We start from the raw sequence: 16,198 nt of genomic DNA, 5'->3' as shown, positions 1-16,198 counted from the left end.
TGCTGTATTTTATCGGCAAAAGCTCCATCTAGCGGCAGCCAGTTTTTCCTATGTCGGATTTATGTCCAACATCGGTGCCATAGGGTAAAATGCAAATTTGGGACATGGTCCGACATACAATTGGGAAGAGTGAAGGAGAATGAGGTTACTCTGTCCCGAACACGCTGCAGAGAATGGTGCTATGACTAAGGACCATTATAAGCCCGAAACGTGTGCTGTCAAAGTCCAGACATGAGATGTGTTACCTGTCTACGGAGAGGTCCAGCCCGCACTGCTCCCTGAGTTGAGGAATCAGCTCTTCCTTGGACTGTCGGACGCTCATGCCTTTAGCAAACACAGCGTCCAGCAGGAACTTGCATGGCTGCAGAATAAATGGTGATAGCGTGAGCATCCATAGCATCCTCATTACAGGCATCCCTGTGAGGGCTAGATATATAGAGACCTGCTTACCTCTGCCTCATTCACCAAGAGCTGGAAAACCTTTACTCTGTACTCTCCCTTCTTCAAGGCTCGGCCCAGCCGGATGGTGATCTGCACACAAGGAGACAGGAAACTCATCTACAGCAACGATGTGAGTAACATCACTTCTGCATCAGACTTGCCTTCATTGCATGCCTAGCAAACAACTGGACTCTGGTTATTTGATCTCAGACTTAAAGGTGGTCACTAATGATACAATCTTGATTGTACAATCTTACCAAATGTATGTATTACAATTACTGGGCACCTTAAAGTACACTTGAAGTGAGAGGCAAATGGAGGCTGCCATATTTATTTCTTTTTCAAACAATGCACATTGCCTGGTAGCCATGCTGATCCTCTGCCTCCAATACTTTTAGACATATACCCGGAACAAGCATATATGTTTCTGACTGAAGTCTGGCTAGATTAGCTGCATGCTTGTTTCATGGTTGTGAGTCAGATACTATTGCAGCCAAAAAGACCAGCAGGGCTGCCAGGAAACTGGTATTGCTTAAAAGGAAATAATTATGGCAGCCTCCATTTCGCTCTCACTTGAGGTGTTGCACAACTATACAAAATGTATGGTAGGATGCACGGCTTCAAGTTGGAGGGTGTGAGCAAGCCCTGATATTTAAGGCCTTTTGATATAGACAGCAGCACTTTACAGAGCACATAGGCCTCAATTCACTAAGCTTATCTCCTGTCTTTAATAACATTTCTAGAGTTATCACCATGGTGATGAGGCATGTTGTATTCAGGAAACAATGGCCTGAATTCACTAAGCTTATCTCCTGTCTGTTAACATTTATAGAGTTATCAACATGGTGATGAGGCATGTAGAATATTTAGGAAACCTTTTACCTCAGGCAAACCTTAAGTTAACTCTTCAATCCTTAAAATAACTCCAGAATTCAAACAAACAGTCTGTTAACTGTATGTGAAAATAACTACAGAGGAGGTAACTTAAAGGGAAGGTTAAATCAAAATAAAAAAATGAGTTTCACTTACCTGGGGCTTCTACCAGCCCCATGCAGCCATCCTGTGCCCTCCTAGTCACTCGCTGCTGCTCCAGTCCCCCGATGGCAGTTTGCCGACCTCGAAAGTCGACGGGCCGTATTGCGTACATTTTTACGCATTACCGCTAGTGCAGGAACATTAACACATACATTTTTACGCATTACTGGTTCAATGCATACATTTTTACGCATTGAACCAGAATTGCGTAAAAATGTATGTGTTAATGTTCCTGCACTAGCGGTAATGCGTAAAAATGTACGCAATACGGCCCGCCGACTTTCGAGGTCGGCAAGCTGCCAGCGGGGGACTGGAGCAGCAGTGAGTGACTACGAGGGCACAGGATGGCTGCATGGGGCTGGTAGAAGCCCCAGGTAAGTGAAACTCATTTTTTTTATTTTGCTTGGACCTTCCCTTAAGGAATGAAGAGATAGGATAACTCTCTCACTGTGTGGTGGTACGTTTTCTCTTGCCTTATCTCCAGCATGAGCTAAGTGAATTGAAGCCATTTTACCTCAGGCAAACCTAACATTTACTCTTCTGTCTTTAAAGAGAACCCGAGGTGGGAATCTTAGAGTTAAATCTATACACAGAGGCTGGGTCTGGCTATAGTGCCCAGCCTCTGTTGATAGTTGAATATTCCCTAAATCCCCCCTGCTCTCTGCACAAGCCCATAAATTACAGCCGCGCTAGCGACACTGAGCGTGTCGCAGCAGGCTCTGTTTACCATTCTAGTGCCACTCATGCCGCTCCCCCGCCTCCTGCAGAGCGCCGATCCCCGCCCACGCCTCTTCCCTCGCCGCTGATTAGAGAGAAGGGACTCGGGCAGGGAACTGCGCTCTGCAGGAGGCGGGGGAGCAGCGTGAGTGACACTAGAAAAGTAAACAGAGCCAGACAGCGCGGCTGTAATTTATGGGCTCGTGCAGAGCACAGGGGGGATTTAGGGAATATTCAACTAGCAACAGAGGCTGGGCACTATAGCCAGACCCAGCCTCTGTGTATAGATTTAACTCTAAGATTCCCACCTCTGGTTCTCTTTAAGTTAACCCTGCAATCCTTAAAATAACTCCAGTAAAAAGTTCTGGGGTAGTGAGCCCCTCAAGGTGCGATCTGGCCACCCGACAATCACTCGGCTGCTCCCATGTTAATCACTAGAGGAATATGTAAAAAAGAGAGGAGCCGCGATTCGCATGCGTCCCTCTTAGGCAGCCGGGGACCGGGCTCTCCGTGGCAGCAAGGCAGAGACAGGGCGGAGGCGACGTCACCAGCTCCAGACCTCCTTGCGATGGTAGCGAGGACGTCTGTTCAAACACACGCTGAAAGGCGTGGTGAGCAGCGTCCAATTGTCCGTGAATGGTAAAAATAGAGGCAGGGGAATAGACTGGCCACAGTGTTACAATATGGCACAAAATACATATGGGACTATAAAATAAAGGTTTATTAAAATGACAACGCGTTTCCCGGAGGAACATGCACTATCTTAGTGCATGCATAGTAACTAATAGACTTTCCTTTCCTTTCTACTAAGGGTACTAAGGTAGTTTCGGATCTATTAGGATCATTAGGATCCCTTGAGGTCATTTCCCAGGCTAAGCTGATTGGCTATCATGTAGGATGTATGCTGTATAAAGGATTGTGCTTGTCAATTGTAAATGTAAGACTTGAGAAAGCGGAGGATGTTCCTCCGGGAAACGCGTTGTCATTTTAATAAACCTTTATTTTATAGTCCCATATGTATTTTGTGCCATATTGTAACACTGTGGCCAGTCTATTCCCCTGCCTCTATTTTTACCATTCACGGACAATTGGACGCTGCTCACCACGCCTTTCAGCGTGTGTTTGAACAGACGTCCTTGCTACCATCGCAAGGAGGTCTGGAGCTGGCGACGTCGCCTCCGCCCTGTCTCTGCCTTGCTGCCACGGAGAGCCCGGTCCCCGGCTGCCTAAGAGGGACGCATGCGAATCGCGGCTGAGTACGCTGTACCGGCCACACTAATACTAGGTGAGACCTTTCCTAGTGTTAATTGATCTATCATTGCTGGAAATCTCAGAGCGCTCCTCTCTTTTTTACATATTCCTCTAGTGATTAAAATAACTCCAGAATTCTTAAGGCTGCGTGTGAAAATAACTACAGAGGAGGTAAGTTAAAGCGGAATATAACCCTGCATTTCAACTTTGCTCTAAAACATTATTTACAGCATATTATATGCAAAAAGCCTTTTTTTTTTACTAGACTAGCATTGGAAGGGTTAAGCACAGAGGTTTAAAGTTCCGTGGAGAGATATGCAGAAGTTCAGATTGTTACATTCTATTTAGTTAAATGTATCTATTGAGAAATGTTACACACTCTTTAACTGTCCTCCAGCTCCTTCTCAGTCAGAGAGAGTGAGGTGCATTCAACACTTAGATACATTTATGTAAACAAAATGCATCTATGTCAGCTTCGGATGCGTCTGCAGAAATCTGCAGGAACTTTAAAGCTCTGTGTAACCCTTCCAATGCTGGTCTAGTAAAAAAAAAAATGCTGGTTGCATATAATATACTGCAAATAATGTTTTAGAGCAAAGTTGAAATGCAGGGTTATATTCCGCTTTAACTACAGAGGAGGTAACTTAATGAATGAAGAGATAAGATAACTTTCACTGTGTGGTGGTAAGATTTCTTTTGCTTTATCTCCAGCATGATCTTAGTGAATTGAGGCCAATGTCATGTCACTGACTGTCCTCAGAGGAGTTCACAGTCTAATACCTGCCATAGTCATATGTCCTAATATCTACCACCATTTTTTGTGGGAGAAAACTGTATGGTGTGTTTATTGTGGGAAAACTTCCCAGGTACTTGTTTGAGGGTCACTTACTCACTTCAACTTATTGTTGAAGGTAACACTGGCCTACTGACTTTGGCTTGCACTAAACAAGCAGCACTTTACAAAGCCCATAGTCATGTCACTGACTGTCCTCAGAGGAGCTCACAATCTATCCTACCATAATGTCCTACCATATTATTATTATTATGTATTTATGTAGCAGTGACATCTTCTGCAGCACTTAACTGAGCACATAGTCATGTCACTGACTGTCCACAGAGAAGCTCACTGTCTAAGTCAGCACTTCTACCATAGTCTAAGGCCAGTCTTGGAGGGCCAGTCAACTGACCTATCAGTATGTTTTTGAGATGTGGAAGAAAGCCCCTGCAAACGCGGGAAGAATATACAAACTCCCTGCAGATAGCATCTTACTTGGGACTCTAATTCTGTGGGGCAAGAGTGCTGCTCACTGACACCACTACCAGGTAAGCTAAATGTACTTTTACAAGAACGAGTTGCACCAAATGAGAAATGCATTTTTAATCAAGATGAGACTATTTAATGGCTAACTTCAAGAAGTAATTTTTTTGGCCTAAAGCTAGCCATACACTGGCCCGATTTGCGCCCGTTTCGACAGCAGATTCGATCACTGGGATCGAATCTGCTGCCAATCGTTCACGCTACACGCCGAATTTCGATCCATTTCATCCGATCCCGTCGATCGCGCCGTGCGGAAAATAACCGTCGATCGCCCGCGGGTAAAGAGCGCATCGCTAATGGCGTTCGAGTGCCCGACGACCGACGCAATAGAGCCCGCATACATTACCTGCTCCGCCGGCGCGACTCCAGTCTCCCGGTCACCGCTGCTCTGTCTGCGCTCTGGTCTCCAGGTCCGGCATGCCTTACTTCTTCTAGCCCGGCAGGAAGTTTAAACAGTAGAGCGCCCTCTACTGTTTAAACTTCCTGCCGGGCTTGAAGAAGTGAGGCATGCCGGACCTGGAGACCAGAGCGCAGACAGAGCAGCGGTGACCGGGAGGACTCGCGCCGGCGAAGCAGGTAATGTATGCGGCGGGGGTGGGGGGAGCGGCGGCAGCAGCAGCACCACCACAACAGATTGTGAACGGTTTCAGGCTGAAATCGGTTCACAATCTGTTTGCAGTAAAGGTAGCCATACGATCCCTCTCTGATCAGATTCGATCAGAGAGGAATCTATCTGTTGGTCGAATCTGATGGCAAATCGACCAGTGTATGGCCACCTTAAGACCTTCACACCAAAACAGCTCAATACTCTTCTACACATTTAAAAAAATATAGCGGAACTTCTGCATTGTGAGAATGGTTAAGGTAGAACTCTGCACAAAGCATCATATGAGGAGTTTTAGTGGAGGGTCTTGTGTGTACAGTTATCACACACGCTGAAAAGGAGGCGATGATAAAACCAGGCAGACTGATGTCGGGGCATTTGGGTAGGTGAGGTGCCAGTCGTACTCACAGGTAGGGATGATTAATGAGAGGTTCATTCAAACTTTAGGCATCTTGCAAATACACCAATCAAATGCAGTAGTTGCTACATCTGAATTTGCATAAGATTTGTGCCAACCCTGAATTCTTATTGATCATTCCAAGAAGGGAGGATCAGATTGGTTACTGTGAACCAAGAGGACTGTGTGTCCTGCAGACAACATTATTCATGATGCCAAATCTCCTGTTTATTGATGCATGCAAACACACAAGAATACACGCATGTACAGATGCACGTGCATACAATCATGGACACATGGACAGGTGTGCAGGCACACACTAACCCGCATGTATGTACAGACACACAATCACAGACATGCGTGCGTACACACAGGTACACACACACAGAAACACACACACACACACACACACACACAGAAACACACACACACACACACACACACAGAATCACACACAGAATCACACACAGAATCACACACAGAATCACACACACACACACACACACACACACACACACACACACACACACACACACACACACAGAATCACACACAGACACACACACAGACACAGACACACACACACACAGAATCACACACAGACACACACACACACAGAATCACACACACAATCACACACACAATCACACACACAATCACACACACAATCACACACACACACACACACACACAAATGCACACAGAATCACAGACACAGACACACACACAGAATCACAGACACACACACACACACACACACACACACACACACACACACACACACACACACATCCATAAGATTACCTTGTTGTCGTCAGAGAAGGAGGAGAGAGTTTCGTTCAGTCGGACGCTTTCAAACTCCTGATTGCTGGCGTAGACCCGGAAGACTTTAAACTGTGAGGACGAGACCCCCACAAAAGGCTCCAGCTGCTGTTTGAAAGCAGAGAGAGTGATCCTTTTATCTACATGCACCAATACACCTGCGGAGAGACAAAAAAGGTCAGAAACGGAAAACAGGATGAGGCGACTGCAAACCAACAACCTTCTGCGCATGCTACCATCTAACTGGCAGTGCCAGGAACAGCCCTCCACAGCAACCAGAGTTCACATTACCTCAGTATACCATCACATTGCTGCCCACGCTACCTTCTAATTGGCAGTGCCAGTAACCGCCCTCCACAGCAACCAGAGTTTGCATTACCTCAGTATACCATCACACTGCTGCCCACGCTACTTTCTAACTGGCAGTGTCAGGAACAGCCATCCCCCCCCCCCAGAAAAGCCACCGTGGTGGGTTTTTTTTCCCGAAAATCTTCTGAAGCTCCTGCCACTCCTACCTGCATTGCCACGGCCCGCCCCAAGCTCAGCAGCTGCAGTCTAATTGGTGGCTGCCTTGCTGGGGGCGGGATGTGGCAACGCAGGTGGAGGTGGTCAGAGGTTCGGATGACTTTGGAAAAAATAGCCGCAAATGCCTTGTGATGGAGGAGGTGGAGCTTCACCGGTTTAATAAATTACACACCAGCGGGTGAATTATTAACCCAGAGACCCACTGATCCTGGCAACATTTTCACTGGAATTTGTCTTTAAGCATCACACACATGCTAGATTTAACTCTGCCACCAAGAATCTAGCATTTGTACAAGAGCCCCCTGAAGTCTCTAAAAGCTCCCCAGTTTAGGGATGCTTTAGCGTATCTAAATTCACATACCATATATAATCGCACATAAGTCGACTTCTTGTATAAGTCGACTCCAATATTTGAGCCTCTTAAAGGGGAGATCCACGGAGAGAGATAAAAAATTAAAAATACTAATTCACTTACCCGGGGCTTCCTCCAGCCCGTGGCAGGCAGGACGTACCCTCGGCGCTGCTCCGCAGGCTCCCGGTTTTCTCCGGTGGCTAACCCGACCTGGCCAGGCCGGCTTCCAGGTCGGGCTCTTGTGCGCTCCTACATGCGTCTTACGCAGTCGCGGACTGTACTGCGCAGAACTACTGCGCCTGCGCAGCATAGCCTGGAGGACGTCCGATGACGTCAGCGTGACCGGATGAGCCACCGGAGAAGACTGGGAGCCTCCGGAGCGGCGTCGAGGGCACGTCCTGCCTGCCACGGGCTGGAGGAAGCCCCAGGTAAGTGGATTAGTATTTTTATTTTCTGTGAACCCTCCCTTTAAGCTGGAATTTTTTTTATTGCCTCAAGTATAAGTCTACCCAGCACATAACTGCACTTGGGGACAAGTAACCCCTCCTATCCCTTAAAGAGGAATTCCAGTGAAAATAATGTAATAAAAAAGTCCTTCATTTTTACAATAATTATGTATAAATGATTTAGTCAGTGTTTGCCCATTGCAAAATCTTTCCTCTCCCTAATTTACATTCTGACATTTATCACATGGTGACATTTTTACTGCTGGCAGGTGATGTAGCTGCTGCTGCTTGCTTTTTTGACAGTTGGAAACAGCTGTAAACAGCTATTTCCCACAATGCAACAGGGTTCACAGACAGGAAACTGCCAGGAGTACCATGGTCCTCAGAGTTTCTTGTGGGAGGGGTTTCACCACAATAGCAGTCATACAGAGCCCACTGATGATCCGTTTGTGAAAAGGAATAGATTTCTGATGTAAAAGGGGGTATCAGTTACTGATTGGGATGAAGTTCAAATTCTTGGTCACGGTTTCTTTTAAGTGCAGCCAATAATTCCGCCAGGCCCCCAAGTGCAGCAACTATTCACTCCCCCTCTTGCAGCCCAGTATTTCCCCCCTGCCCCTTTCCTTGGTAATGGTTGTGGCCAGGACTTTCAGACCCATGTTTTCTTGGCATTTACTTTATCAAGAAAGTGTCACTTACCACGGGGTTCATTGCTGCAACTGGGAATGTCACTAATCGTACACACATTACTCAGTGTGCTCAGTGATGCTCGTGACTCGTGTATAAGTTGACCCCTATACTTTTATCTAATGAGTCAGACCTAAATTTCTAGACTTATAGTCGAGTATATACATTACTCCTGTGAACCTGAGGTGAGCATTATATGGAGGCTGCCATATATATTTCCTTGTAACCTTCTTGGCGGTATGGACGGCTCGTCCATGACCGCCGCTGTGCACCGCCCTGGCCCTACTGGTCCGATTTGCACAATTTTCTTTTAAAACACGCAGCTAGCACTTTGCCGATGCGCCGCTACCCGCCGCGTAACAGCCCCCCCCCCCCCCCCCCGTGGGCAGCCTGGCCAATCATTGCCAGGCACCGCTGAGGGGTGGGATCGGGACTCCCTGTGATGTCACGAAGTTGATGACGTCATTCCATTCGTCGCCATGCCGACGGAAGCCCTAAAGGAAATCCCGTTCAGAACGGGATTTTTGGATGGGCTTAATCGCCGGCGGCGATCGGAGGGACGCCGCAGGGAGGGGGTAATCATGTAGCTAGCGCTTGGCTAGCTACAGGATTTAAAAAAAAAAATGCAAAAAAAAAACTGCTGCGCCGCCACCCTAACGCAAACAATACAACTCCAGGGTGGTTAAGCAATATCAGTTGCCTGGCAGTCCTGCTGATCCCTCTGCCTTTAGTACTTTCAGCCATAAACCCTGAAGAACAAGCATATGCAGATCAGGTGTTTCAGACATTGTCAGATCTGACAAGATTAGCTGCATGCTTGTTTCTGGTGTGGTTCAGATACTACTGCAGCAAAATAGACCAGCAGGGCTGCCAGGCAACTGGTATTGCTTAAAAGGAAATAAATATGGCGGCTTCCAAATCATGCTCACCTCGGGTTCCCTTTGACGTGCACCTTTCTCAACTCTGTTATGAAACCATATTCACATTAACGCATTGGTAATCCTTGATATACGTACATTTGTGCCCCTCCCCAGATCCTTCCTCCCCAGAATGCATTTCTGCCTTGAAATACATGTAGTGCGCCTCCCCTCGGCTCTTGCCGCTCTCATCGTACTCGCTGTCCGTCCCAGAATCCTCCTCGGCCGTGTCCCAGGTCTCCTTCTTGCCTTCGTTGGCTTTGGTTCTGCGGCTGCTGGTGATGCTGTGGGAGTCGAGCCCGTTGGCTAGAGGCATGGGGGCATTGTCCGCATTGCACAGCGTGTCGCTGCTATGGCTTGAGCTGAGAATATCGCTGTCCACAGAACTAGTGCTTCGGTCATTGTTAATGTCAGAGTCCGATCGCTCTTCCGACTGGAAGTTGTTCTCGGGGTCGGCGGGGAGAATCCGGTTTTCCAGCTCTCTGTTGTCAGCCGACCCCGAGGAATCCGCTTCGTTCAGCGGCGAATCAATGTTTTCAAAGTCACTTCCCTCCGTGCTCTTGCTGCTGTCCCCGTTCCCCCCCTCCTCCTGCTGCTGGAGGGACAGAGACTTCAGCTTTTCAGTGCTTTCCTCTAAAATAGCGTCCACAGATTTGCCGCCTCCCTTTCCCCGTTCGCAAACCGCCGCCTGACTCTCCAGGTCCTTGCAAGTCTTTGTGCAGGATGAGCGCTGGGCCAGAGGGCCAGGGGCGTGCTCGGGGAGAGACACGTACAGTCGGATCGTGTTCGCGTGTCGGTCCAAGAGCTTCCACAGGTGAGACTCTGGGAACGCCAGCTGGTGGTCGGTGGAGTCCGAGCTCTCGATAAACACCTGCGTGATAAAGATAACGTTAAAAAGAGTCAAGCATGTTCACACAACAAGCCAACCCAGGGGGCTCCCACTTTACGCAAACATGAAACAACACCATATGCCAGACCAATCATTTTCACAAGTTGCCTAAAGGACACCCGAAGCGAAAATAAACTAATGAAAAACAATTGTATCTATCTTCCTTCTCCTAAAAATGACTTAAGATATTCCAGTTTTATTTTATGTTTAAATCTACTTTTTAGGTTTTAACGGTTATTGTTTTTGCTCAAAGACACATTCATTGAAGTATGCCAGAGCTAAAATCTATGAACTATTGACCCTTTTTATCTCTTTCCTGCTCTCAGAAGCCATTTTCAGCTAGGAAAGAGTTTTATAGTTGGAATTTCTGATCAGTGAGCGTCACGCTATAGTCTGACCTAGTCCTTAATCAGACAGGAACTGCCAGTTACATACCTGATATTTAACTCTTTCAGGCAGAGAAAGAAAAAAAGGAACACAGCATAGTTATTTGTGTACTTGGCACTGTACATACACATGTCTATCTCATGTCACCTCGGGTATCCTTTAACCCATCAGCAGCTTCAAACAATTTTTTGTTTGAAAACTGCCGGGATATCCCGTTTGGCTGCCTAGTGCAGGTGGCAGGGAGAAGTTATAGTTACCTGTTCCAGATGGCTTCTTCTCTTTCTCCACCTGTGGCTCTGAACTTCCGACAGGTGTTCTGGGTCCCGATCACATGACATGACGAGATTGGGATCCTGGAGACTGTGTCAGTGTTACGGCGGCACCAAATTGTTTTTTTGGGACATGGACACATGATAACCATTTTTCAGATTTACAAAATGGTAAGCAGGATGTATTTACATATTTCAGCCAAAACAGGCAAAAACTAGCAGAGAACCTGCAGAGACAAAGATAACCCCATAGTGCCTGAAGCTGCAGTCTACCTTACCTTCATCCAATAAACCTAAACCTGAAAAGATATAAAGGAAGATGGCAGCCTTTCTGAAACAGATGTGAATTCTGCAGTTCAGTCCCAGAGAGACTTTGTAACAAAAATGTCATCCTTTTTTCTACCATCCTACAAGTTCCTAAACCTATTCTAATGTGCTCTGGCTTACTGCAGCACTTTCTACTATCACTGTCTCTGTAATAAATCATTGCATCTTTCCCCTGTCGGACTTGTCGGCCTGTGTCTGGAAGGCTGCCAACTCTTCCGTGCTGATCTAATATGCACACCCCTCTCCAGGCCCCTCTATGCACACTCCAGTGTGTGTGTGTTATTTACATAAGCCAGCAGCGTCTCTGCTCTCTGATATCAGTGAAAGAGAGCTGGATAAAAATCCTCCTCTGGCTGTGAAAGGAGCTGGCTGACACATATTTCACAGACCCTAATGATCCTGTGGATTTTCTGTATGCCAATTAAAAGGTAACTGAAATGACACAGAAAGCTATCAAGCAGGTCTATCATGTTTCTCTATTTACCATTATGAATAAGAGCCCCCTGGATATTCTCGGCCGCTTGCACCCTCCTGAAATCTCTCACCTTATTGCTTCGGAAGAATCCCTCCGCCTTGAGCGTCTTATTGGGGACGCTGAGCAGTCGCAGGTCATTGTAGCAGCGTTCCAGGACAATCCGCATTGTATCCGACGGCAAGTCCATGGTCTGCAACACAAGAGGGGAGGTAAAGTTAATTATAAAGGCTCAAATCAAAATATTAAAAAACTCTTCTGTTGGTTAATTTTTTTTACATTTTCCACCCCAAGACCCAGTCCAAAATGTATGTTGAAGGATCTAAAACTACAAAAAGTGTAGCCTGTACCCCACCTTCCGTAGTTTACAATGGTTGGCTGCTTAAAGGACACCTGAAGTGAGAGGGATGTGGAGGCTGCCATATATTTTTCCTTTTAAACAATACCAGTTGCCTGGCTGTCCTGCTGACCTTTCATGCATTAGTAGTGTCCGAATCGCCCACCTGAAACAAGCGTGCAGCAAATCCAGTCAAATTTAAAGGGAACCTTAAAGAGACTCTGAAGTCTCAAAAAAAAGCTTCTTTTTATTTAATAAAAGTGTTTAACCTAATAGCCCTAACTAAAACACCGCATTCCCGCCACTCTAACTAAATCCCCCCCAAAACTCCCCGGGGGGCAATCCGGGCAGCGCTTCTGTGAGAGGCAGAGCTATGAGCCGCAGCTCTGCCTCTCAGTGCGTCTGTCATCCCGGATTGCCGCCTCTCCCCCGCCCCTCTCAGTCTTCCTTCACTGAGGGGCGGGGGAGAGGCGGAGATCCGCCGCTGACAGACGCGCTGAGAGGCAGAGCTGCAGCTCATAGCTCTGCCTCACGCTTAGAGCAGCAAAATCGCGCTTAGAGCAGCAAAATCCACGACCAAGAAAGTCGTGGATTTTGCAGGGGAGAGGGAGGGGGGGGGGGGGGGGGGTTAAAGGGGGATTTAGTTAGCTTAGAGCAGCGGGAATGTGGCGGTTTAGTTAGGGCTATTAGGTTAAACACATTTATTAAATAAAAAGATTTTTTTTAGACACTTCAGTGTCTCTTAAGTGAGATGCATATGGAGGCCAGATTTATTTCCTTTTAAATTACTCCAGTTGCCAGGCTGTCCTGCTGCTTTTTGGTTGCAGTAGTGTCTGAATCACACACCCGAAACAAGCATGCAGCTAATCTCGTCTGATTTTGTCATAAACAAATGATCTACATGCTTGTTCGGGGTCTGTGGCTAAAAGTATTAGAGGCAGAGGATCAGCAGGACAGCCAGGCAACTGGTATGGTTTAAAATTAAATAACTATTTCAGCCTCTAAATTCCTCTTGCTTCAGGTTCCCTTTAAGGGAAAGAACACCCTTGCAGGGTTTTTTCCCTGGTCTGCATCGACTTTTGCAATTGTGTTTGCCACAATCGTTTTGCTACGATCGTTCCATGATTTTCGTTCGCGGGGCATATACTGTAATTGTGAGCGCAGCATTGTGCGTAGAGGCTACGTCCAAAAGGCCAAGACCACTCCCGCAGCCGATCGCACGCGTCCACGCGCGCTCCCGGCCCGCGGTTCGTTAGCCGAGGGATCAATGAATCGGGACATGGTGCCTGATCACTGATCCCTGTCCCTGGCAGAAAGATCTATGGCTTCTCTCGAAAGCCTCGCTCTTTCTGCCTCTTACGCCCCATACACCACCCACCCCCCCACCCCCCCCCCGGTAAAAAATTACTGTTTACAACCCACCCCCCAAAAAATACCCAAATAAAATGTTTACTAAGAAAAAAATGTAAATACTTACCTAAGGGTCTAAACTTTTTAAATATCCATGTAAAGATGAAATATTTTTTTTTTTTTTTAATTATAAGCTTGTAACTAGTAATAGATGCAAAACGGAAAAAATGCACTTTTATTTCCAAATAAAATATTGTCGCCAAACATTGTGATAGGGACATAATTTAAACGGTGTAATAACCGGGACATATGGGCAAATCCAATATATGGGTTTTAATTATGGAGGCATGTATTATTTTAAAACTACAATAGCCGAAAAATGAGAAATAATGAATTTTTTTAGTTTTTTTTCTTATTCTTCCTGTTAAAATGCATTTACAGTAAAGTGACTCTTAGCAAAATGTACCACCCAAAGAAAGCCTAATTGGTGGCGGAGAGAAAAAAAAAAAAAAAAAGATATAGATCAATTCATTGTAATACCGGTAATTAGTGATAAAGTTATAGGCGAATGAATGGAAGGTGAAAATTGCTGGGATGCATAAAGTGAAACACGACTGAAGGCTGAAGTGGTTAAAGTAAACCAGTGTTCCTGCTTAAAGTAAACCAGAGCTGTGGGGAAAAAAAACAAACAAAAAAAAAAGGATTTGATACTAACACGCAGCTTCCTCCAGCAGTACAAACACTTGTGAGTCCCTCGCAATCCTCCCGCTGCGGTCTGTCGTAATCAACCGCAGTAATAGGCTCAGTCGCGGCAGTCTGGGTCTACTGCGCATGCACAGAAGACCCAGACTGGACCCGACTGAGCCTATACCTGGGGCTGATCACAGCTGAACAGCAGACGGTGGGAGGACAGCGAGGGACTCACAAGTGTTTATACTGCTGGCGGACGCTGCGGGTAAAGGTGCGTACACACGTCAGATAAAAGTCTTTGGAAAATGAAAGATCATAGACCAATTTTACCCCCTTTCATGCATTATGAGAGCCATAGCTTCACAGTCTGTTCTATGGAGCTGAACTCCCCATAAGATAAAAATCTTTGCAAGATGCTGCACACAAAGACCGCTGTACACATGCAACAGATCAGTATCTGCAAAAGATCTGTTCCTGCAAAAGATCCATTCCTGCAAAATGCATTCATACTCTATATCTGCAGATCCCATACACACCTTGTTTCATGGACATTCATCTGCAGATCAGACAATTATCTGCCGATCTGAAGATCCAACCTGGTGGATCTGATCTACAGATAATTGTCCGTTAAACAAGGTGTGTACGAGATCTGCAGATATCATAGACTATGAATGCATTTTGCAGGAACGGATCTTTTGCAGGAACAGATCTTTTGCAGATACTGATCTGTTGCGTGTGTACAGCATCTGTGTGTGCAGCATCTTGCAAAGATTTTTATCTGATGGGGAGTTTAGCTCCATAAAATAGACTTTGTAGAGTATGGCTCTCATACTACATGAAGGGGGGTAAAATTGGTCTGTGATCTTTCATTTTCCAAAGACTTTTATCTGACGTGTGTACCAACCTTTAGTATCAAATCTTCTTTTTACCACAGCTCTGGTATACTTTAAAGTGAACCTCCAGACTAAAAATCTACTCAGCAGAACTGAAAAGCCTTGGTGTTTCTTTAACAGTGTCACAGCATCAGGACTTTGTTTTTGTTACCAAAGCATCATTTTTAGCTAAGCTCCACCCATCAAAGAAAAAGAGCCTGGGCTTTTTTTCCCTGATGCTGTGCAGAGCATGATGGGACATCCTATGTTGTTATTCCCGTTGCCTAACAACTGGGAGAGGTGCTCAGGACACAGGACAGTTGGAACTGTGTCTCATGCTCCCTGTCACCTCCTTTCAACCAAAAAGATGGCTGCCATCATGAAATCAAACATTTGCCTGTTCTTTTAAAACAGGGTGGGTAAGAGATTATATTACTTATCTATTTTAATTAACATAACTAATGTAACTTAATGACATTATGTTTGTTTAGGCTGAAGTTCCTCTTTAAGTCAAACATCTTAACTGCATGCTTGTTCAGTCTCTCTGGCTAATAGTATCAGAGGTAGAAGATCATAAGGAGAGACGGTACTTGTAAAAACAAAACAGAGGACACCAAGAGCCCAATAGTGCAATATTGTCTGGTAAGCTCAATATATAATGTAATGTCAAAGGTTCTTATACTCACAAAGGTGGGTTACCATCAGGTAACCACTTGACAGGCAGGTGGGGAGTATTAGTACCTGACCCCACTCAGGTATAAAAGTCACTCTCTGTAGATAGGAAAATGGGGAAAGAATCCCTCCAACAGGGGTGGACTTAATGGTGCTGTAATATGTACGAACAGAGGCGCCAAGCAGAGTAAAACAATGTTCCAAAAATGATAAAAAGAGGGAAGTCGAGGTGGACTTACCTCCCTCTGGTAGTGGACATATACTCAAATGCAGAGTAAAAAATATACAATTTATTCACAGCTCCACAAAATAGCAACGCGTTTCGCAGTCAATAGTCCCGCTTCATCAGGCAGTACAGGAGTATATAAAACTGGTTCAGGTCCATAAAGCGCGTGTACGCCTCTGTTCGTACATATTACAG

General features: G+C 45.9%; 1 protein-coding gene across 4 annotated transcripts in view; it reads right to left on the bottom strand.

The window, feature by feature from the left end:
• Positions 1–16,198, bottom strand: part of USP47 (ubiquitin specific peptidase 47) — a 154,073-nt gene that overhangs the window by 13,476 nt on the left and 124,399 nt on the right. For all 4 annotated transcript variants that reach the window (XM_068260690.1, XM_068260692.1, XM_068260689.1 and 1 more), the window contains 5 exons: positions 11,930–12,049; positions 9,612–10,383; positions 6,568–6,743; positions 451–531; positions 246–361 (listed from right to left, as the gene is read on the bottom strand). In XM_068260690.1, coding sequence (XP_068116791.1) covers positions 246–361; positions 451–531; positions 6,568–6,743; positions 9,612–10,383; positions 11,930–12,049 — 1,265 coding nt within the window. The remainder of the gene's footprint in view (positions 1–245; positions 362–450; positions 532–6,567; positions 6,744–9,611; positions 10,384–11,929; positions 12,050–16,198) is intronic.

The sequence above is a fragment of the Hyperolius riggenbachi genome, chromosome 11, assembly GCF_040937935.1.
Source record: "Hyperolius riggenbachi isolate aHypRig1 chromosome 11, aHypRig1.pri, whole genome shotgun sequence".
In the NCBI taxonomy this organism is placed as follows: Eukaryota; Metazoa; Chordata; class Amphibia; order Anura; family Hyperoliidae; genus Hyperolius; species Hyperolius riggenbachi.
This window is presented reverse-complemented; position numbering and strand designations above follow the sequence as displayed.